Source organism: Cherax quadricarinatus, chromosome 24 (assembly GCF_038502225.1).
Source record: "Cherax quadricarinatus isolate ZL_2023a chromosome 24, ASM3850222v1, whole genome shotgun sequence".
In the NCBI taxonomy this organism is placed as follows: Eukaryota; Metazoa; Arthropoda; class Malacostraca; order Decapoda; family Parastacidae; genus Cherax; species Cherax quadricarinatus.
Window position 1 is genome coordinate 42,314,269 of NC_091315.1, and position 25,391 is coordinate 42,339,659.

General features: G+C 39.0%; 1 protein-coding gene across 3 annotated transcripts in view; it reads left to right on the forward strand.

Moving 5' to 3' along the window:
* Nucleotides 1-25,391, forward strand: part of LOC128690957 (importin-4-like) — a 178,687-nt gene that overhangs the window by 71,688 nt on the left and 81,608 nt on the right. For all 3 annotated transcript variants that reach the window (XM_070088448.1, XM_070088447.1, XM_070088446.1), the window contains 4 exons: nucleotides 13,414-13,615; nucleotides 15,121-15,237; nucleotides 19,315-19,550; nucleotides 21,411-21,616. In XM_070088448.1, the coding sequence (XP_069944549.1) occupies nucleotides 13,414-13,615; nucleotides 15,121-15,237; nucleotides 19,315-19,550; nucleotides 21,411-21,616 (761 nt within the window). The remainder of the gene's footprint in view (nucleotides 1-13,413; nucleotides 13,616-15,120; nucleotides 15,238-19,314; nucleotides 19,551-21,410; nucleotides 21,617-25,391) is intronic.

Genomic DNA, 25,391 nt, shown 5'->3' on the forward strand with positions numbered 1-25,391 from the left:
TTATATCGGTTAGGACTTGGTTTACTTGGTCCCACTTTATGTTTTTGTTATTGAAGTTGAATTTGGTGAATGCTCCCTCGTGACTAGTCTCATTTTGTCGGTCTGGGGCTCCACGCATACATGTCTGAACCTCAATTATGTTGTGATCTGAGTATATTGTTTTTGATATGGTGACATTTCTTATCAGATCATCATTGTTAGTGAAGATGAGGTCTAGTGTATTCTCCAGTCTAGTAGGCTCTATTATTTGCTGGTTTAAATTGAATTTTGTGCAGAGATTTAAAAGCTCGTGTGAGTGTGAGTTTTCATCAGAGCTGCCTCCTGGTGTTATTACTGCAACAATATTATTTGCTATATTCCTCCATTTTAGGTGCCTTAAGTTGAAATCCCCCAGGAGCAAGATGTTGGGTGCAGGAGCTGGAAGATTTTCCAGACAGTGGTCAATTTTTAACAGCTGTTCCTGGAATTGCTGGGATGTTGCATCCGGAGGCTTGTAGACTACCACAATGACTAGGTTTTGGTTCTCGACCTTTACTGCTAAAACTTCCACTACGTCATTTGAGGCATTAAGCAGTTCTGTGCAAACAAGTGACTCTGCAATGTACAGGCCAACCCCCCCCTTTTGCCTGTTCACTCTGTCACATCTGTATAGGTTGTAACCTGGGATCCATATTTCGTTGTCCAAGTGATCCTTTATGTGGGTCTCAGTGAAAGCCGCGAACATTGCCTTTGCCTCTGCAAGCAGTCCACGGATGAAAGGTATTTTGTTGTTTATTGCTGGCTTTAGACCCAGTATATTTGCAAAGAAGAATGTTATCGGACTGGTGGTATTGTTGGTACTGGGGGGGGATTTTTTTTCCGGCATTAGTATCTGTATCTGTTGGTTTGGAGTGGAGGCCATCGACTGTGGTTCCACTCCAGGAATGACTGGATTTGGTGTACGATTTCTGCCATTTCCTGCCAGTTTTTTTTCCTTCCTGGCACTAAAAAACCTCTCCCTCTTGAGTGGCTGTGGCTACCCAGGTTTTCCCATGGCCTGGATGTTTTGTATCTTTTTGTCCCCTTTAGATGGTATGCCTGGCAATTTAAGTTATAGCACAGTCTTTCCTGTACTGAAGAGGTACACATTTCAGGGTGAAAAAGCTTACAGGAAGGGAGTTTGCATTTTCCTGTTGTCATATGGGCATGACATTTTCTAGGGTGGTCATAGTTGCATGTCCCATCTGTTTTTCCAGATTTCCCATGCCAGCAGATACCAAGTGCATAGTATGTGCACAGGCTTGGTTTCCGTTTGCCTTGGGTTTCTGTGACTGTATTCCCTGTTGGTGCATGTTTCCCTGTCTTATTCCTATCCTCCTTAGCACCAACAATGGAGCTCCCACCAGTTGTTTTTGGTAATTTATCCTCACTATTGCTATTGGAGTCCTCTTGTTTGCTATTTCCTGCGGTATTTCTGGTTTGCAATATTGGTTTTATCTTATCTTTGACTACACTTGTTTCCCTACTATGGCTCCTGTCCTCTATGAGGTCATTTATATGTATTCCTTCCTGCGTATAATTCCCGACTACCTGGACAAAATCTCCAGCTTCACCATTACTGTCTCCCAGGACAATATCTCCAACTTCACCATTTCTGTCTCCCAGGACAGCACCTCCAGCTTCACCATTACTGTCTCCCAGGACAGCACTATCAGCCCCACATTTACTGACTACCAGGACATCACCTCCAGCCTTACAGTTTGTGACTACATGGCCAGTATCAAGGGCAGTACCATTCAGCCCGGACTTTTTATGTTCCCATCTGTTGTAGAAAGCTTCCAGGTTTTCTATGAAAGCAGCTTTGATGTTATCCTCTTTTAATACCCTTGTGATTTTAGTCCACAGATTTTCCTCATTTGGGCATACCCAAAAACACTTCTCTGTTTTAATACTGCTTGTAGCTAGTTCTGGGATATCTGCACAAGGAGCGTGACACCAATTTCCACAAAAATGACAATTTATCCATGTGGTAGCCCGTTTGTTTGACTGACCACAGACTACACACAGCTTCATAATGATTTGAATGGTTGATTTACTGCAAGTCTACTAGCAACCTCTTGAATATTATATTAATAACCTTAAATGAAGCTCTAGCTATTTGTATTTCTGTTTCTAACTCTTTTTGTATATTGGACAGCTTACCGTCACGTTCCTGATTTTTAATGTTTGTGTTTATAAGGGCGCCTACAAACCCATCCGTTTACAGTCTGCTTTATTGTCCAACGAAACTGTTTGAAACCAGTCAAGGGTTCGGACCAGTCAAGGGTTCGGACCAGTCGATCTGCTCTGATCAGTGGGTCACTTATTTAAAACATACTGGTCGGTGATTTGAGCTAACACATGAAGGATCTACTGGAAATTATCTACCCGAGTAATATGTGATTTGACTGATACAAAAGTATAACTTGCGTGTTGAAGAGCCGGTGATATCTGGCAGCTCCTACAATGACGTACAGTCGACCTCTTTGTTTATCAATCGCTGTATCTGGCTTTTCTATTTTTGTTTTTCCGTCTCCACCACAATAAATGCTATATTATCACTATAGTTGACTGGTGCAAATTTTGGAGGAAGGACGCTTTTTCTGTAGTAATAATTGCTTCTCGTTGTGTATATTGCGACCGCTGGTAACTACAGGTTATATGAAATTCACAGTAACGTCTCGTATTTCAAGAAAAAGAAACTAATGAAAGTCACTCCACTCCACTAAGTACCATTATAATACTGGTTAGTTGCTACTACAACACTGTATTCTGCTATTCACTGGTATCACTAGATTATATGCGAGTACACTAGCAGGCCAGGAAGATTATTAAAAACAGCTGACCTGTGGTAAGTTTCTGGCGACTTCTGGCACCTGCCTCTATAGGCTTATCACTTCATTTACAAATTCACCTGTTTTCAAATGACACATCTGATATACCTTGCTTATATTATTTAATACAGTTTTGGTCTCTATTCTTTGCATCACCCTGCCTTGTAGGAAATGGCTATTGGAGTTAAAAAAAAAAAAAAAAAAAAAAAAAAAAAGTGTCTTTCGTACAAAGATTACTACCTTCTGTCAGGTGCCAGATCACCAGGCTGCAATGAATGTTGGCTGCAAACAGCAACAGTAAGGCTGATTAGGCATTAGAAAGCTTGGCCCCAGGCTAGGCTGTGATGGTAGGAAAAATTCTAGGAACCTAGGAAACTTTCATAAGTTCTGTCAAGCACCTTAACTACTGGGAACGCTTGGAAGCACTTGACTTGTACTCGTTGGAACGCAGGAGGGAGAGATATATCATAATCTACACTTGGAAAATCTTGGAAGGAATGGTCCCAAATCTGCACACAGAAATCACTCCCTACGAAAGTAAAAGACTGGGCAGGCGATGCAAAATGCCGCCAATAAAAAGTAGGGGCGCCATTGGTACACTAAGAGAAAACACCATAAGTGTCCGGGGCCCAAAACTGTTCAACAGCCTCCCATCAAGCATTAGGGGAATTGCCAATAAACCCCTGGCTGCCTTCAAGAGAGAGCTGGACAGATACCTAAAGTCGGTGCCGGATCAGCCGGGCTGTGGCTCGTACGTCGGACTGCGTGCGGCCAGCAGTAACAGCCTAGTTGATCAGGCCCTGATCCATCGGGAGGCCTGGTCGTGGACCGGGCCGCGGGGGCGTTGATCCCCGGAATAACCTCCAGGTAAGTGTATTTTTAGGTTAACTCGACTGTTGGGACCTCAGAAGAGTTATAGCTATTTTGCTAGTATTCCTTCTATTTTATTAATTGAGTACAAGAACCTGTCCATTTACCTATTTCAACTACTCAATAAAGTAATCAGAAATCTGTAATTTGGCAAATTTCAAACAGAATTCAGAAAATTGACAATTTAAAAATAGGTTCCAGAATAAACAATATATACATTCCTGGCACTAAATTTTTTTTCTTCATCTTTTCATTAGTTACGTCCCCATGCAACTTACATTGCACTTGCTTTTTATTTTTAATTTTTATTCACACACAAAAATAGATTTATTGTAATTGTATAAATAGTACAGGTCTCCCTCAACATTCGCGAGGGTTAGGGGATCAAGAGCCTTGCGAATGTTGAAAAATTGTGAATGTTTGGTGCCCCAATATATTGTAGGGAAATATAATACAATACTTCTTCCTTAACTTGTTGAACAATCATAAAATACATGAAAATGTCGTAAATTGTACTAAATACATACACGTTATGGTTTAGTAACATGTATGTTATTAAATACCACTGCCTCCACTTCCTCGACCACTGCGAGTCCCTATTACCCTCCCTCCGACCCCCCCAACTGGCAGCCAGCCCTCCCACCAGAATGGTGAGTGTTTTGTCTGTTCATTATTTGCTATTAAACTACAGTATAAATAATGTAAACCCATTCATGACTGCATATTGGAATGGCTATTTGGACAGGTATTGGGCGGTGACATCATGTGTTGACTCTTAAACACAGCGAAGAATCGAACATTTCTGCTACTGCTAATAATAACAATAGTAGTAGTAGCAATAATACTAATAATAATAATAAATACGATAGAATTGAAGAAGGAAATTGTACAAAAACACGGAGTGGTTGACACATAGTCAGTGTGGCTTTCTTTATGCTGGAGTGAGCATTAGTCTCTGTGCTCTTCCAAACATTTCACAATAATTCATTGTGTTCGGTGCTTGTAGATTGAGTGCAACTGGAGTGGTTGGGGAAGCGGTTGAGGCATTGGGTGAGGCATTGGGTGAGGCATTGGGTGAGGCAGCGGTTGAGGCAGCGGTTGAGGCAGCGGTTGAGGCAGCGGTTGAGGCAGCGGTTGAGGCAGCGGTTGAGGCAGCGGTTGAGGCAGCGGTTGAGGCAGCGGTTGAGGCAGTGGTTGAGGTAGTGGGTGAGGCAGTGGTTGAGGCAAAGGTTGAGGTAGTTGGTGAGGCAGTGGTTGAGGCAGTGGTATTTAATAACATGTTATAAATAATAATAATACATATTACCAATAACATGTATTATTATTATTATTATTATTAATAACATGTATGTTATTAAATACCACTGCCTCGACCACTGCCTCGACCGCTTCCCCAACCACTGCCTCTACCACTCCAGTTGCACTCAATCTACAAGCACCAAACACAATGAATTATTGTGAAATGTTTGGAAGAGCGCGGAGACTAATGCTCACTCCAGCATAAACAAAGCCACACTGACGATGTGTCAACCACTCCTTCGTGGGAGACGGCCGACTTGTTGAAAAAAAAAAAAAAAAAAAAAAAAAATTATTACTATTATTACTATTATTACTATTATTATTACTATTATTATTACTATTATTACTATTATTACTATTACTATTATTACTATTATTATTATTATTACTATTATTATTATTACTATTATTACTATTATTACTATTATTACTATTATTATTACTATTATTACTATTATTATTACTATTATTATTACTACTATTATTACTACTATTATTACTACTATTATTACTACTATTATTACTACTATTATTACTATTATTACTACTATTATTACTACTATTACTACTACTGTTACTATTACTACTATTATTACTACTACTATTATTACTGTTATTACTACTACTATTACTACTACTATTATTACTGTTATTACTACTACTATTACTACTACTATTACTACTACTATTACTACTACTATTACTACTACTATTATTACTGTTATTACTACTACTATTACTACTACTATTACTACTACTATTACTACTATTACTACTACTATTACTATTATTACTATTATTACTACTATTACTATTATTACTATTACTACTACTATTACTACTATTATTACTACTATTACTACTATTATTACTACTATTATTACTATTATTACTATTACTACTATTATTACTATTACTACTACTATTACTACTACGACTATTACTACTACTACTATTACTACTACTACTATTACTACTGCTATTATTAGCAGTAGCAGAAATGTTTGATTCTTTGCTGTGTTCAAGAGTAAACACATGATGTCACCGTCCAATACCTGTCCAAATAGCCATTCCAATATGCAGTCATGAATGGGTTTTCATTATTTATACTGTAGTTTAATAGTAAATAATGAACAAACAAAACACTCACCACACTGGTGGGAGGGCAGGCTGCCAGTTGCTGGGGGTCAGAGGGAGGGTAATAGGGACTCGCAGGTGGGGGGAAACTTAAATATGATTTGGCTGCTGGGAATTTAGCGGTTGGTAATTCGCGAATGTGTGAAGCCCGCGAAAGTTGAAAACGTGAATGTTGAGGGAGACCTGTATTGGCATATTTGTGAACGTGTATTAGACGGACTAGTTGGACGAGTGATGTAATTCGTTTGTAGTAGAACCCCCGTATCCACTGGTATATATTCCAAGGATCTGCCATGGATAATGAAAGCACAGATAGTAGCAAATCTATACATACCTACTATGAAGTTTAATTGATAAATTGCAGGTCTCCCTCAACATTCGCATTTTCAATTTTCGTGGGCTTCACACATTCGTGAATTCCCAACCGCTAAATTCCCAGCTGCCAAATCATACTTAAGTTTCCCGCCACCTGCGAGTTTCTACTACCCTCCCTCCGACCCCCGCAACTGGCAGCCAGCCCTCCCACCAGTATGGTGAGTGTTTTGTTTGTTCATTATTTGCTATTAAACTACAGTATAAATAATGTAAACCCATTCATGACTGAATATTGGAATGGCTATTCGGACAGGTATTGGACGGTGACATCGTATGTTTACTCTTGAACACAGCAAAGAATCAAACATTTATGCTACTGCTAATAATAAAAATAGTAATAATAATAAATATGATAGAATTGAAGAAGGAAATTGTACAAAAATACGAAGGTTGAAGCAGTACTGGAGGGAGTGGTTGACACATCGTCAGTGTGGCTTTGCTTATGCTGGAGTGAGCATTAGTCTCCGTGCTCTTCCAAACATTTCACAATAATTCATTGTGTTTGGTGCTTGTAGATTGAGTGGTAGAGGCAGTGGTAGAGGCAGCAGTTGAGGCAGTGGTACTTAATAACATATATGTTATTAATAATAATGCATGTTATTAATAACGTGTATTGTTAATATTATTATTAACAACATGTATGTTATTAAATACCACTGCCTCAACCGCTGCCTCAACCACTGCCTCAACCGCTGCCTCAACCGCTGCCTCAACCGCTGCCTCACCCACTGCTTCACCCACTGCCTCAACCACTGCCTCAACCACTGCCTCAGCCATTGCCTCAGCCATTGCCTCTACCACTCCAGTTGCACTCAATCTACAAGCACCAAACACAATGAATTATTGTGAAACGTTTGGAAGAGCACGGAGACTAATGCTCACTCCAGCATAAACAAAGCCACACTGATGATGTGTCAACCACTCCCTCCACTACTGCTTCAACCTTCGTATTTTTGTACAGTTTCCTTCTTCAATTCTATCGTATTTATTATTACTATTATTTAGTACAATTTACAATGTTTTCATGTATTTTATGATTGTTCGTGGTTCAACAAGTTAAGGAAGCAGTATTGTATTATATTTCCCTACAATACATTGGGGCACCAAACATTCGTGATTTTTTAACATTTGTGAGGCTCTTGATCCCCTAATCCTCGTGAATGTTGAGGGAGACCTGTATGCACAATAAGTGGAGAATTATCACTTTTTCTCTGATGGGAAGTACTTCACGGCTTCTTTTAGGCTTTGGAGAACTGCCAGCTTCTTTTGCACTTTGGGACCATTGTTATGCAAAATTAACAGGTATTTTTTGGGCCACAGTAAAAGGTTGATAACTGAAACTGTAGATACCGAATCAGTGGATATAGGGGTTCTGCTGTACTCTGAAATATTGCCAAAAATTGATCAATTCTGTTTTTTTTGAGCTCATTTTCAAACTACTGTCATTACTGAAACCAAATAAAATCATCTCTATGTAATATATCTTCCATTCTATCAAATGAGACCAAAAATATAACCATAAAAAACATACGGTTGCAGTTTTTTCCCATTATGCACTCTGTGCTGCAAGATTTTTTTATGGTGCACACTTACCACATAGACCCATTCTCTCATATCTAGGCCCAGATTTACCATTCACAGTGTATCTGAGACAACTGAGCTCATCATGTAGAACTACTGGATCGACCTTCACTTCATAGCTGTAGTACTATGGGACCCACACTGAAAGGGTTAAAAAAAAAATTATGAAATACAGTGGTCCCTCGCTCGTAATTAATCCGTTCCTGGAGCCGTTACTATAAACAAAATTTACGATTTAATTTTCCCCATAAGAAATAATGTAAATACAATTAATCCGTTCCTGACACCCAGAAGTATTAAAACAAAAAATTTTTTAATGTGAAATATACGTGTAGTACATAAACAATACAATGGGAAATGATGAATGAAACATTAACAGCATAACACTTACCTTTATTGGAGATTCTTCTTAGTGTATAGGAGACTGGAGGAGGAGAGAGAGTGGATTGTTTATAGTTTGGAAGGGGAATCCCCTTCCATCAACACCTCAGGTACCATTTGCTTTTCTGGGGTTGCTTCTCTTCTCTGTTTCTTAATGCCACTAGGACCACCTTGAGAGTCACTGGAGTCCTGTCTCACAAAATAACGGTGGATCGAGCTCTGTTTCTGGCGTCTCTTTAACACTTCCCTAAAATGGCCCAAGACTTTGTCACTGTACATGTTGCCAACCTGGCTCGCAACAACCTTGTTAGGGTGATGTTTCTCCATAAAGTGGTGTAATGAAGGTCCTCTTTGGCATTTTCTTCCAAAAGAGGCCTGTTTCGTCACAATTGAACACTTGTTCAGGTTTCAGTCCTTCACTGTTTATGTACTCCTGGAATTCATGCATGTATTTTTCAGCCTCCTTGTGGTCCGAACTGGCAGCCTCACCATGCCTTACCACACTGTGTATACCAGTACGGTTCTTAAATCTCTCAAACCAGCCTTTGCTGGCCTTAAATTCACTCACTTCACCACTATTTGCAGGCAATTTCTTTACCAAATCTTCATGCAACTGCCTAGCCTTTTCACAAATAAACTAAGTCATAAGAGTATCTCCTGCTAATTGTTTCTCATTTATCCACACCAATGATAACTTCTCAACCTCTTCCAGTACTGGTGATCTCATTTTTGTCAGCATAGTTACTCCCTTTGCAACAACAGCATCCTTTATTTCATTTTTCTTGGCCACTATGGAACATAAGGTTGTGTAGGGTTTCTTATACATCCTGGACAGTTCGGCCACACTTGTACCACTTTCATATTGTTCAATGATGGTTTTCTTAAATTCATTCGTATTTCTCACCTTCTTTACCACAGGCTTGGCACTAGGAGCTTTCTTTGGAGCCATGGTAGCTTATTTAGTACTTTTTTATTATTATTATTATCACACTGGCCGATTCCCACCAAGGCAGGGTGGCCCGAAAAAGAAAAACTTTCACCATCATTCACTCCATCACTGTCTTGCCAGAAGGGTGCTTTACACTACAGTTTTTAAACTGCAACATTAACACCCCCTCCTTCAGAGTGCAGGCACTGTACTTCCCATCTCCAGGACTCAAGTCCGGCCTGCCGGTTTCCCTGAACCCCTTCATAAATGTTACTTTGCTCACACTCCAACAGCACGTCAAGTATTAAAAACCATTTGTCTCCATTCACTCCTATCAAACACGCTCACGCATGCCTGCTGGAAGTCCAAGCCCCTCGCACACAAAACCTCCTTTACCCCCTCTCTCCAACCTTTCCTAGGCCGACCCCTACCCCGCCTTCCTTCCACTACAGACTGATACACTCTTGAAGTCATTCTGTTTCGCTCCATTCTCTCTACATGTCCTAACCACCTCAACAACCCTTCCTCAGCCCTCTGGACAACAGTTTTGGTAATCCCGCACCTCCTCCTAACTTCCAAACTACGAATTCTCTGCATTATATTCACACCACACATTGCCCTCAGACATGACATCTCCACTGCCTCCAGCCTTCTCCTCGCTGCAACATTCATCACCCATGCTTCACACCCATATAAGAGCATTGGTAAAACTATACTCTCATACATTCCCCTCTTTGCCTCCAAGGACAAAGTTCTTTGTCTCCACAGACTCCTAAGTGCACCACTCACTCTTTTTCCCTCATCAATTCTATGATTCGCCTCATCTTTCATAGACCCATCCGCTGACACGTCCACTCCCAAATATCTGAATACATTCACCTTCTCCATACTCTCTCCCTCCAATCTGATATTCAATCTTTCATCACCTAATCTTTTTGTTATCCTCATAACCTTACTCTTTCCTGTATTCACCTTTAATTTTCTTCTTTTGCACACCCTACCAAATTCATCCACCAATCTCTGCAACTTCTCTTCAGAATCTCCCAAGAGCACAGTGTCATCAGCAAAGAGCAGCTGTGACAACTCCCACTTTGTGTGTGATTCTTTATCTTTTAACTCCACACCTCTTGCCAAGACCCTCGCATTTACTTCTCTTACAACCCCATCTATAAATATATTAAACAACCACGGTGACATCACACATCCTTGTCTAAGGCCTACTTTTACTGGGAAAAAATTTCCCTCTTTCCTACATACTCTAACTTGAGCCTCACTATCCTCGTAAAAACTCTTCACTGCTTTCAGTAACCTACCTCCTACACCATACACTTGCCACATTGCCCCCCTATCCACCCTGTCATACGCCTTTTCCAAATCCATAAATGCCACAAAGACCTCTTTAGCCTTATCTGAATACTGTTCACTTATATGTTTCACTGTAAACACCTGGTCCACACACCCCCTACCTTTCCTAAAGCCTCCTTGTTCTTCTGCTATCCTATTCTCCATCTTACTTTTAATTCTTTCAATAATAACTCTACCATACACTTTACCAGGTATACTCAGCAGACTTATCCCCCTATAATTTTTGCACTCTCTTTTATCCCCTTTGCCTTTATACAAAGGAACTATGCATGCTCTCTGCCAATCCCTAGTACTTGCAAGCACTAAAATAAATGGAATATTATGAAATATTTTGCTGGAGCACGCGAGGGGACCTTCGCTCACTGGTAAACAATGCCAGACTGGCTGCCGCCCTGGCTCACGCCGTGCATACGCTTCCCGGACGAACTACGACTCGCGAGTCAACCTATGAAAAGCGAGTCCATGTTTATACGAAAATACCCGTATGATTGGCGAATTTTACGATTGCTGGGAACTACAAAAAGCGGGGGACCACTGTATACAGAATCTTTTTCGGAAGGCAAAAAATTTACTGAGCGACACCGGCATCATTAATATAGATGTACATAAGAGACCATGAAAGGGCTGTGAATACTGAATTTACACGCTAGAATGGATGTTGAAGTGTACAGATGTAAAAATTCAATACTGCAAAGAAAAATAGTTGGTATCTAAGGTACTAAACATCATCTTAATACTGTACTCAGAATTTGGATAAATTTATATTCAAGAAAGTTATAGGCAAGCAATTTTTTTTTTTTTATTATTACGAATCGGCTGTATCCCACCAATGTGAATGGGTGAGTAAGTAAAAAATCCTGAGCAATTAAGCAGTTCTCCTGCATTATGGTCTTGTGATAATCCTCTCGTATGCATGAAACAAACCTATGCATCCCATCACTATATGCACATGTACATCTTTTCTAGGTAGTAGGTTGGTAGACAGCAACCGCCCAGGGAGGTACTACCTTCCTGCTAAGTGAGTGTAAAACAAAAGCCTGTAATTGTTTTACATGATGGTAGGATTGCTGGTGTCCATTTTTCTGTCTCATAAACATGCAAGGTTTCAGGTATGTCTTGCTACTTCTACTTACACTTAGGTCACACTACACATACATGTTTTTTTTTTTTTTTTTTTCTCTCTCTCTCTCTCCAACAAGTCGGCCGTCTCCCACCGAGGCAGGGTGACCCAAAAAAGAAAGAAAATCCCCAAAAAGAAAATACTTTCATCATCATTCAACACTTTCACCACACTCGCACATTATCACTGCTTTAGCAGAGGTGCTCAGAATACAACAGTTTAGAAGCATATACCTGGAGTTTACCTGGAGAGTGTTCTGGGGGTCAACGCCCCCGCGGCCCGGTCTGTGACCAGGCCGCCTGGTGGATCAGAGCCTGATCAACCAGGCTGTTGCTGCTGGCTGCACGCAAACCAACGTACGAGCCACAGCCCGGCTGATCAGGAACTGACTTTAGGTGCTTGTCCAGTGCCAGCTTGAAGACTGCCAGGGGTCTGTTGGTAATCCCCCTTATGTGTGCTGGGAGGCAGTTGAACAGTCTCGGGCCCCTGACACTTATTGTATGGTCTCTTAACGTGCTAGTGACACCCCTGCTTTTCATTGGGGGGATGTTGCATCGTCTGCCAAGTCTTTTGCTTTCGTAGCGAGTGATTTTCGTGTGCAAGTTCGGTACTAGTCCCTCTAGGATTTTCCAGGTGTATATAATCATGTATCTCTCCCTCCTGCATTCCAGGGAATACAGGTTTAGGAACATATCCCTCCAAACTGCCAATATCCCAAACCCCTCCTTTAAAGTGCAGGCATTGTACTTCCCATTTCCAGGACTCAAGTCCGACTATATGAACATAACCGGTTTCCCTGAATCCCTTCACTAAATATTACCCTGCTCACACTCCAACAGATCGTCAGGTCCCAAGTATCATTCGCCTCCATTCACTCCTATCTAACACGCTCATGCACGCTTGCCGGAAGTCCAAGCCCCTAGCCCACAAAACCTCCTTTACCCCCTCTTTCCAACCCTTTCGAGGACGACCCTTACCCCTCCTTCCTTCCCCTATAGATTTATATGCTTTCCATGTCATTCTACTTTGATCCATTCTCTCTAAATGACCAAACCACCTCAACATGTACAAGCATATATATACACACCCCTCTGGGTTTTCTTCTATTTTCTTACTAGTTCTTGTTCTTGTTTATTTCCTCTTATTGCCATGGGTAAGTGGAACAGAATTCTTCCTCCGTAAGCCATGCGTGTCGTAAGAGGCGACTAAAATGTCGGGAGCAAGGGGCTAGTAACCCCTTCTCCTGTGTATATTACTAAATTTAAAAGGAGAAACTTTCGTTTGTCCTTTGGGGCCACCCCGCCTTGGTGGGATACGGCCGGTGTGTTGAAGGAAGAATGTACATCTTTCAAGAGAATGGATTTCAAAAGTTATTAAATATTATTTTGTATACTATTTGACAAATGCAATTACACTATACAGTAATTTCATGATCAGTTATTTCATTATTGATGAAAGAAATTTCTGGTATGGATGACTTGCAGTTAAAAAAAATTTCTCTACAGACATGCGTGGTTGTAGGTAGTGGTGGCAGCGACCCTCCAGGTGTTGATCGCATGTTCTATGCTCTGGAAGTGTTCTGTGAGAACCTAGAATCAGAGCTTCTGCCTCATCTCCCAGCCTTGATGGAGAGACTCTTTGCTGTACTGGCTGCTCGCACATCTGTCCACATGAAAGAGTTGGCTATTAGTGCCATTGGTGCTACAGGTATGTTTGTCAGGGAGCATAAATTTAATATCTTTATCACATAGTGACTCAGTTCCTCAAGAGCATCTTAAACTTGTCAAATGCCTGAAAATTGTCCTTGACCCCAGGTCATATTTTCTATGGTAGATCACTTAGGTCACTTCACTGCTGGTTGGTAGGTATCTCAAGTCATTGCTGCAGTTTTGATACAGTGGTAGTTTTAAAATTTAGTAACTCGTTTTAGACGTGTAATTTCATGATAACGTCTTTTCCCCTTGTAAATAAGCACCTTTGCATAGTACAATGTTTAAGGAATTTGGATGTCTGCTTCTTTAAGGGAAGTATTGAAGTGAATTGAAAAATGGAAGGGTATAATCACATACAGTTAACCCCTCTATATTCACAGGCAACTATATTCCAAGAGGTCCTGTGAAAATGTAAACCACGATTATCAGAAATTGAAAATCTGTTTTTCAGACTCAGATTTAAGTTTATTTCAAATGTTGAGACCAGTTCTCATTAATATCACTAATGTGATCAGTATTGACATAAGAAATATGACCAGAATACATTTGGGTATAGGAAAGCCATTTGAACAGAAATTATCAGTTAAAATGTTGGATAATGAAAACTAGAGCATTTTTTTTTCTCAGTACTTTATTATCTGGAATATCATACAAGGGTAGATGGGTTTTACCCCAAATGTATAAGTATGGGACAGCCAAGGGATAAGTTTGTCCCATACATGCAGGAGGGCCCCACTTTACAGCACTTTGCTTTACAGCAGTTTTCATTTATACCCATTCTTCATTTATTCAGACTTCCTACAATAAATATATTCACCACTCACTGTAAGGGTGAAATTATTTTAAGTAATTGTGTATAGTGTATATTAATTTTTTTAGGCCTAGCTCTATTACTCGCTTAATATATTGATTGTGTAAACATGTTATCAGACTTTTACATGCATTTGAAAGTGAAAAAAAATGCTATTTCATTTTTCAGTGATTTTCACTTTACATTGGTAGCCTGGAACCTAACCCGCTGTATAAGCGGGGCCATCTTGTATATATCAGTCTGGGGCAGCTACCTGCCTCCATATAATTTCTACCCCACAGTAGCCAGTTGCAGAAAATTATTATAGGAGTGAATAGCTTAAGGAAATTATGGCAAATATGTATTGACATTATATACTGGTATGTAATTTTTCTTCTTAAAACTTGAAAAAACTTTATTGTTTCTACTAAATTAAGGAAACTGAGAATGGTTTAGTACATTTTATAATCATTAACAAAGAGACAGAGTACTTTTTAATCAAGTTGAACAAAATTCAGCTTTCAAAATGCTTCCTTTTAAACAACTAAGTACATTTTCAGGATAAGTATCCTTAAAAAAGTTAATTGAACTTAAAAATTAGTAGTATAAGCTCCTGCACACCTCAAGCAATTTTTTATATTTCTATATAATTTCTGTTTTCCTGTATCATCATTGATTAGTGTTATTCACTTAAATTAATTGTATTTCAGCCAATGCAGCCAAGGAACACATGTCCCCCTATTTCCAGCAGATTGTGGAAATGTTGAAGGGTTATCTTACTGTTGATCAGTCTGAAGAAACTATGACCCTTCAGGTTCAGTCCATTGGTAAGTTGGTTGATGTATTGTCTTGCAGGTCATTATCTGTGTTGGGGGTCACTACCTCTGCAGATAGTGTCAGTTGTAAAATTTATGGAGAATAGTACTAACTAATCTGAAGAACATATGGAATAATTAGGTTGTTTCACAAGCCTCCCAAAAATATCTTTAAATTACAGTGGAACCCCGGTTTTCGTCCTTAATCCATTCCAGAAGGTCAGTCGAAATCCGAAATGGACGAAAACCAATTTATATTTCCCTTAAGAAGTAGTGCAAGTCCAATTAATCCGTTGCAGACACCCAAAAGTATTAACAAGACAACGTTTTATAGAGAATATAGTTTTACATACAGAAAACAATGAGAAATAAATATAAATGACTAATTTTAGTAGATAAATGAACATTTAAATCACTATTACATGCCTTTATTATTTTTCGTTGATCCACACCAACAACTACTTCACATCTTCGATTGTTTGTGATCTCTGTTTCGTTAGCATATTTACCCCTTTTGCAACATCAGCATCCTTGATATCTATTTTCTTTGCCAGGATGGAACTGATTGTTGATTTGGACTTGCCATACATCCTTGCGAGCTTGGCCACACGTGCACCACTTTTGTATTTTGCTACAAGCTCTTTCTTGAATTCTATCTTGTTTCTCACCTTCTTTACCAAAGAGCTGGCACTAGGAACTTTCTTTGGCTCCATGATGGCTTATTTCGCAGTTGCACTCAATAAACAGGCACAGAAAAACAATGGATTATTACGAAATGTTTCGGATGAACGTGCAGAGTATTGCTCACTGAACAAGTGACAGAGGCAGACTGAGTCATGTACATGTGAGCGGCCACGTCCCGGGTGGGCAGACGTATCTAATACAGACGATTTCCGAGCAGAGGTATGAAACCCGAGGTAAAACTTCGCTCAAAAGAGTGGTCGAAATCCGAATTGTACTATATCCGCACTGGATGAAATTCGGGGTACCACTGTATCATAAAATGTGGAATTATGAAATTAATTTTCTTGCTCTACTTTGAAGTTGCTTGTTGATCTGGAAGTTTGTGTAGAGGTTTGATGTGGCACTATTGGGATGAAGTGGATGACTGCAGCTCAAGTGGATGCAGAATTGCCAGTAGTTGGTTGTACAAGCATGCTAAAGCATTTTGTAATGTCTACTCTTACGTTGGAATATTTAATGCAACTAACAATACAATACCATCTGTTGCAAACCCTGTTTCTTAGTAATGCTTCTAGATGTTAAGGCTGCCATATTAGCAGTAACATGGAGTTGCTCACAACTGCATTGCTAACTGTTTATTCAAATGTTCATCCTGTTTATCTGCCCCTCTCCAAACTGGAAATTTTCCTCTAGCATTGTCTTCATACATATCTTTAAGCCTTTGTGTCTGTTCTTGCCAGTCACCATTTCCTGTACTTGACAAATTACTGGGTGAATATCAGTGAAATTGTTCTCCACAGAAAAGCATAAGTGACCCTAGCCTGCATTCATGATCAGTTGGGGTATTTCCATGCCATTTCTACTTCAGTGCACCTGCCATGTTCAAGTTATACCAGAATTCTGGGACTCTGGATTCAGAGCGGTCATCCATTGCTACAGAGGTTTTGCATTGCCTTTTAAATAACTGTTATAATCACTGCATTGAGATGTATAGGTGGTAAAATCATAAACTTGACATTTGGGTCCACAGGAAACCTTTTAGGAAAGAGAAACAATCCACAACGTGCACTACCACAGTGTCTCTTTATCCTTTTTTTTATTTACAGAGTTCATTGCAAATCCTTTTCCCATTCTATTTTTTTTTTTTACACTGCAGTTTCTTAATCTGCTAAGACAATCTTGTGCAGCCCAGTTGGACATATAATTGATTATCTTCTGTCTTGTGTTTTATGAAAAATAGCTACCACTGGTTTACTGGTTAATAACTTTGCAAGTTTCATCAAATATCTATCAGCTTGTATACCGCAAGCTGCATTAGGTAACAAAATTTTTCAGAAACTACTGTACTAGCATTCTTACTAGTATCACCAAAAACATGCTCCAAAATGAAAGTATGATGATGATGATATTTAGTGAGTGGAGACAAGCACTGAAATTTAATATACTGTTGGAGTGGGTTAAGATTTGTGAAGGGATTATTGGAAGTCAGTTAGCCAGACTTGTTCTGGAGGTGGGAAGCACAATGCCTGCACTGTGAAGGATAAGTAAGGATGTAGGCCAGAAGATTATTTAACAAGACAGCTATTGAATGAGGAGTGTTAAATTTTCTTTCTTTGCATTTCCTTATCTTGCTTAGATTAATACACATTTTTTATCCCTATTATTTCAACTCGTAATCTAATCCTGGGGCCAAGACCATTTGGCTGGAGAATTGAATATGCACAGAATTTTTAATTTTCTACATAATGGATTTTAAGATAATTATAACATGGGAGTATATGCTGTTACACCCTTCACACAGTATGTTTAGTGTAACATTAGATGTTTAAAAAAGCAAGATATCGAAACAATGTCTCCCATTCCCCCAGCACTATATGTCACCTATGGGTTTGGCATTCCCCTGTGACTGTAGTAATAAGCTACTAAAAGCAGAAGCTCTTATGTGCATGGAAGGATATAAATAGAATTAAAGGTAACAACCCCTATTAATGAAAAACGGGCGCCACGAGTACGCTAAAAGAGACGGTAAGTGTCAGGGCCCAAGACTGTTCAACTGCCTTCCAGCATACATAAGGGGGATTACTAATAGACCCCTGGCTATTTTTAAGAAGGCATTGGACAGGTACCTAAAATCAGTACCTGACCAGCCGGGCTGTAGCTTGGACATCGGTTTGCGTGTGGCCAGCAGTAACAGCCTGGTTGATCAGGCCCTGATCCACCATGAGACCTGGTTACAGACCAGGCCGTGGGGGTCATTGACCCCTGAAACCCACTCCACATATACTCCACGTATGTTGTATTAAACATACTGTTGATAATAAGTAATCAGTTGGACTACATAGATAGGTAATTTACAATGGTCATGTTTCTTAGACCTAGGTAGTAGGTTGGTAGACAGCAACTGCCCAGGGAGATACTACCGTCCTGCCAAGCGAGTGTAAAATGGAATCCTGTAATTGTTTTACGTTATGGTAGGATTGCTGGTGTCTCTTTTCTGTCTCTTAAACATGCAAGATTTCAGGTACGTCTTGCTACTTCTACTTACACTTAGGTCACACTACACGTACATGTACAAGCATATATATACACACCCCTCTGGGTTTTCTTCTATTTTCTTTCTAGTTCTTGTTCTTGTTTATTTCCTCTTACCTCCATGGGGAAGTGGAACAGAATTCTTCCTCCGCAAGCCATGCATGTTGTAAGAGGCGACTAAATTGCTGGGAGCAAGGGCCTAGTAACCCCTTCTCCTGTATAAATTACTAAATTAAAAAAGAGAAACTTTCATTTTTCTTTTTGGGCCACCCTGCCCTGGTGGGATACAGCCGGTTTGTTGAAAAAAAAAAAAAATTTAGACATAGGTAGTAGGTTGGTTGACAGCAACCACCCAGGGAGGTAGTACCATCCTGCTAAGTGAATGTAAAACAAAAGCCTGCAATTGTTTTACATGATGCTAGGATTGCTAGTGTGTTTTTTTTTTCCTGAAAGATTTCAGGTACGTCTTGCTACTTCTAGTTACATTTAGGTTACACTACACATACATGTACAAGCATATATATATATATATATATATATACACACACCCTTCTGGGTTTTCTTCTATTTTTCTTGCTAGTTCTTGTTCTTGTTTATTTCCACTTATCTCCATGGGGAAGTGGAACGGAATTCTTCCTCCGTAAGCGATGTGTGTCGTAAGAGGCAACTAAAATACGAGGAGCAAGGGTTATTTGGTTTCCAGTTGATATTGGGAGAGCTATATTTGTTTAAGCTATAAGGTAGTTGGAATTCCTTTAAAGTGTGTGTTAAGCAAACAAAGTTGCATACATTGCTACTAGTTTCATTATGCAAGATAAGATTTTGTGATGAACCAAAGCATCAGAGATAGAAATGTTTTGTGCTATATTTCAGACACTCTTGGTCAACTAGCACGGTGCATGGGTGTAGAAAACTTTACAGTGTATGCCCCAGATTGTGTGACTTTGGGCTTGGGGTTGATGGAACGCAAGGATGACCCAGACGTGCGTAAGACCTGCTACCTTTTGTTTGCATCCCTGGCTTCTGTCATGAAGGCAGATATGGCTCCACATTTGCCCAAGATCATGGAGCGCATGATGCTTTCCTTGAGAAGCACTGACGGTGTTGTGGTAAGTATAACTTTCAAAAATGCCAGATAGATGATGTAAATGCAGAAAGAGGCTTTTCTTGTATAGCTCCTGGCTTGTTCAACAGGTTAAGTGTCTGTGAAGTCAGGAATTTGTCTTAGTTGAAAATGCATCTCTTTTCAAGACCTTAAGATTCTTATAATCATTCTGTCTCACCTGAATACAAGCTTTAGTATTTCTTAATCATTGTTGGATCTATGGCTTGATGTTCAAACACTTGCGAATTTCTTGAAAAAAGTACTCTAGAATAACAGAATCCCAAATTATTTTTTTATTAATTATCTATATTTTTTATTAGTTTTCATAGTGTTGACTGTTCTATTTCAATTTTGTTAAATTTTACTTAAATTTTCTGCCAATTCTTTATACTGAGAATTTTTGTGAAATTTAGCCAGTGTCCAACAACTAGTGTTTTTTGTCTTTTGCTAGTAACAGCATCCATATTTTGATCTGGTGCCTTCTGCCATAATATAAACAGTAGGCTCCTGTACTAATTTTTACTATTACATCATAACCCCAATAATTTTCTACACTAATTCTGGAACTAACATATATCATTCTACTCCCTTCACTATAAACTGGAAAAGAAGTACTTTCTTTCCTTGAGTGCAATAGCTGACCACCTCGGTTGTGTGTGTGTATTTAACCCTTTGACTGTCGCGGCCATATATATACGTTTATGAGGTACCGCGTTTGACGTATATATACTCATAAATTCTAGCGGCTTCAAATCAGGCAGGAGAAAGCTGGTAGGCCCACATGTGAGAGAATGGGTCTGTGTGGTCAGTGTGCACCATATAAAAAAAATCCTGGAGCACGCAGTGCATAATGAGAAAAAAAACTCCGACTTTTTTTTTAATTAAAATGCCGACTTTGTGGTCTATTTTTGTATAGTATTTATGGTTGTATTCTCGTTTTCTTGGTCTCATTTGATAGAATGGAAACTATATTATAGAAATAGAGGTGATTTTGATTAATTTTACTATAAAAAGAACCTGAAAATGGAGCACAAAGTACGGGAAATGTTTGATTTTTGCCGATGTTCAAAAGTAAACAAATGATGTCATTGTCCAATAAATGTCCAAATAGCCATTCTAATATGCAGTCATGAATGGGTTGATGTAACTTTTACAATTATTACAGTATTACAGTAGTCTGCATAACAGTAAATCGTCTATTTTTTGTTTGAATAAAATTTCAAAATTAAAGCAAGAGTAATATCACAGGGGCCTGGAGACATGACTGATGAACAAAGAAAATGTTATTTTAGAGCCAGGAATGTCTGCATTGTTCATTCTGGTCCTTATTTTGAAATTGTCATATTTTTTAATTTTCGTGAAATTGGCCAAATTGCAAATTTCTGACCATGTTATTGGGTAGTTGAAATCGGTAAATGGGCAGTTTCTTGTACTCAATCGATGGAAAAAATGGAGTTCTGAAGAAATAGCTATGAGTTTGGCTGACTGGAATAATGGAATTAGCCGAAAATAGGGCTCAAAGTGGGCGAAATCGCCGATTTGTAAATATCGCCGAGGTTGCTAACTTCGCGAGAGCGTAATTCCATCAGCTTTCCATCAAATTTCATTTTTTTGGTGTCTTTACAATCGGGAAAAGATTCTCTATCATTTCATAAGAAAAAATAATTTTTTTTTTTTAAATTTGCGACACCAGGAGACACCTCAAGATTGGGGGTTGCGACAGTCAAAGGGTTAATGTGCATCTTTATAAAAAACATAATTAGTAGTTATTTTGCAAACAGCTAAATTTGATGTTCTGTATTTGCGATGTATTGCTTTAAAATGTGATTATTATTATGTATAATCATCGTTGTGATTTCAACAGACACATTTCAAAGATGATGAGACTGGTCTGCCAACAACCATAGAAGGATTGAGTGAATCTGAGGAGGAGGAGGATGGAGAGGTGGACTTGCTTGGCAATGAGGATGGAGATGATGAGGACGTTGCTGGTTATTCAGTAGAGAACGCTTTTTTGGAGGAGAAGGAAGATACTTGTGTTGCTCTTCGGGAATTATCGCTTCACTGTGGGTAAGTAGAGGTGTTTTTTTTTTCTATTTTGAACTTATATATTTAAAAAATATAAAAACTTTACGTTGATTTTTATATTTTCTTTCTTTCAACACACCAGATGTATCCCACCGAGGCGGGGTGACCCAAAAAGAAAGAAAATCCCCAAAAAGAAAATACTTTCATCATTTAACACTTTCACCTCACTCACACATAATCACTGTTTTTGCAGAGGTGCCCAGAATACAACAGTTTAGAAATATATATAAAAATACACAATATATCCCTCTAAACTGCCAATATCTCAAACGCCTCCTTTAGAGTGCAGGCATTGTACTTCCCATTTTCAGGACTCAAGTCTGGTTATTTATAAAGTAACTGGTTTCCCTGAATCTCTTCACTAAATATTACCCTGCTCACACTCCAACAGATCGTCAGGTCCCAAATTCCATTTGTCTCCATTCACTCCTATCTAACACGCTCACACACGCTTGCTGGAAGTCCAAACCCCTTGCCCACAGCACCACCTTTACCCCCTCCCTCCAAACTTTTCAAGGACGACCCCTACCCTGCCTTCCTTCCCCTACAGATTTATACGCTCTCCATGTCATTCTACTTTGATCCATTCTATCTAAATGACCAAACCACCTCAACAAACCCTCTTCAGCCCTCTGACTAATACTTTTATTAACTCCACACTTTCTAATTTCCACACTCCGAATTTTCTGCATAATATTTACACCACACAGCCCTTAGACAGGACATCTCCACTACCTCCAACCGCCTCCTCGCTGCAGCATTTACAACCCAAGCTTCACACCCACATAGTAGTGTTGGTACTACTATAGTTTCATACATTCCCTTCTTTGCCTCCATAGATAACATTTTTTGCCTCCACATATATGTCAATGTACCACTCACCTTTTTTCCTTCATCAATTCTATGATTAACCTCATCCTTCTTAAATCCATCTATTGACACGTCAACTCGCAAATATCTGAAAACATTCACTTCTTCCATACTCCTCCTCCCCAATTTGATATTAAATTTTTATATATCTAAATCATTTGAGACTTTCATCACCTTACTCTTTTCTAGGTTCGCTTTCAACTTTCTACCTTTACACACACTCCCAAATTCGTCCACTAACCTTTACAATTTTTCTTTAGAATCTCCCATAAGCACAGTATCATCAGCAAAAAGTAACTGTGTCACTTCCCATTTTGTATTTAATTTTCCATAATTTAATCCCACCCCTCTCCGGAACACCCTTGCATTTATTTCTTTTACAACCCCATCTATAAATATACTAAACAACCATGGTGACATTACACATCCCAGTCTAAGACCTACTTTTACCAGGAAATAGTCTCCCTCTCTTCTACACACCCTAACCTGAGCCTCACTATCCTCATAAAAACTCTTTACAGCATTTAGTAACTTGCAACATCTGTCACATTGCTTCCCTATCCACTTTATCATATGCCTTTTCTAAATCCATAAATGCAATAAAAACTTCCCTACCTTTATCTAAATACTGTTCACATATATGCTTCAATGTAAACACTTGATCTACACATCCCCTACCCACTCTAAAACCTCCTTGCTCATCCGCAATTCTACATTCTGTCTTACCTCTGATTCTTTCAATAATAACCCTACCGTACACTTTTCCTGGTATACTCAGTAAACTTATTCCTCTAATTTTTACAATCTCTTTTGTCCCCCTTCCCTTTATATAAAGGGACTATACACGCGCTCTGCCAATCCCTATGTACCTTCCCCTCTTTCATACATTTATTAAACAAAAATACCAACCATTCCAACACTATGTCTCCCCCTGCTTTTAACATTTCTTTCATGATCCCGTCAGTTCCAGCTGTTTTACCCCCTTTCACTCTATGTAATGCCTCACGCATCTCCCCCACACTCGCATCCTGCTCTTCTTCACTCCTAAAAGATGGTATACTTCCCTGGCCAGTGCATGAAATTACCGCCTCCCTTTCTTCATCGACATTTAAAAGTTCCTGAAAATTTTCTCACCATCTACCCAAAACCTCCATCTCCCCATCTACTAACTCCCCTACTCCGTTTTTAACTGACAAATCCATTTGTTCCCTAGGCTTTCTTTACTTGTTTAACTCTAAAAATTTTTCTTACTTTCATTAAAATTTCTTGACATTGCCTCTCCCACTCTATCATCCGCTCTCCTTTTGCACTCTTTCACCACTCTCTTCACCTTTCTTTTACTCTCCATATACTCTGCTCTCCTTATAACACTTCTGCTTAGTAAATACCTCTCATAAGCTAACTTTTTTTTCTTTTATCACGCCCTTTACTTCATCATTCCACCAATCACTCCTCTTTCCTCCTGCACCCACCCTCCTATAACCATAAACTTCTGCCCCACATTCTAATACTGCATTTTTAAAACTATTCCAACCCTCTTCAACCCTCCCCCCCCCCACTATTCATACCTGCACCAGCCCACCTTTCTGCCAGTAGTTGCTTATATTTCACTCGAACTTCCTCCTCCCTTAGTTTATACACTTTCACCTCCCTCTTACTTGTTGTTGCCATTTTCCTCTTATCCCTTCTACCCCTTACTAAAATATTAGTGGAATAAATAGCATTCTGAAGTTTAGACCATTTGGCAATGTAATGAGACAGTAGGCCATTTACAAAAACCAGGAATAAGATTCACATTAGGAATGTTATATATAAGCAATAACTCAAGAAAACAACATCTTATGTCTAGTACTAAGGTAGTTTGGTGATTGTCCTTGATTGCAAAAATTGCCTCAGAAAAGCTGAATTCTTGCTCTCATTTACATACCTTTTGTTTCCAACCCTCTTGATTGCATTAGGAGAGCTTTAACCAGAAACTTCAGATTCTCTCTGATCTCTTTTCCTGACTTAGATCTTGTTTAACCCTTTCAGGGTCCAAGGCCAAAATCTGAAATGGTGCCCCAGTGTCCAAGAATTTTCAAAAAAAAAATTGTTATTTTTTTCTTATGAAATGGTAGAGAATCTTTTTGTGAATGTAATAAAACAAAAAATACGAAATTTGATGGGAAATTGACGAAATTATGCTCTCATGAATTTTGATGTGTCAGCGATATTTACGAATCGGCGATTTTGCCGACTTTGACTCCCATTTTAGGCCAATTACATTATTCCAGTCGACCAAATTCTTAGCTATTTCACTAGGATTACTTCTATTCTATCGATTGAGCACAAGAAATCGCCAAGTCAACTGTTTCAACTACAAAATAAAGTGACCGGAAATTGGTAATTTGGCCAATTTAACACAAAGTTCAAAATATTCCAATTTCAAAATAGGATCCAGAATAAACAATGTAGGTATTCTTGGCACTAAACTAACATTTCCTCTGTTCATTAGTTACGTTTTGAGGCTTTACAAATAAATTCCATTTTGATTTTTTATTCACATAATGAATTTTTATTCACACCAAAAAATAGAAGATTTACTGTTATGCAATATTGTAATAATTGTATAAATATCATCACCACATTTATGAATGTATATTAGACCCACCAGCTGGCGTGTATTAGACGTGTGAGGTCGTTTGTTTACTCTTGAACATCGGCAAAAAATTTAACATTTCCGCCACTTTGAGCTCAGTTTCAAGCCATTTCCAGTGCTAAAACCAATCAAAATTATCTCTATTTCTGTAATATGTCTTCCATTCTATCAAATGAGACCAAGAAATCACAAATACAACTATAAAAAACATACGAAAAAACACTGCAAAGTCGCTGTTTTAATCAAAAA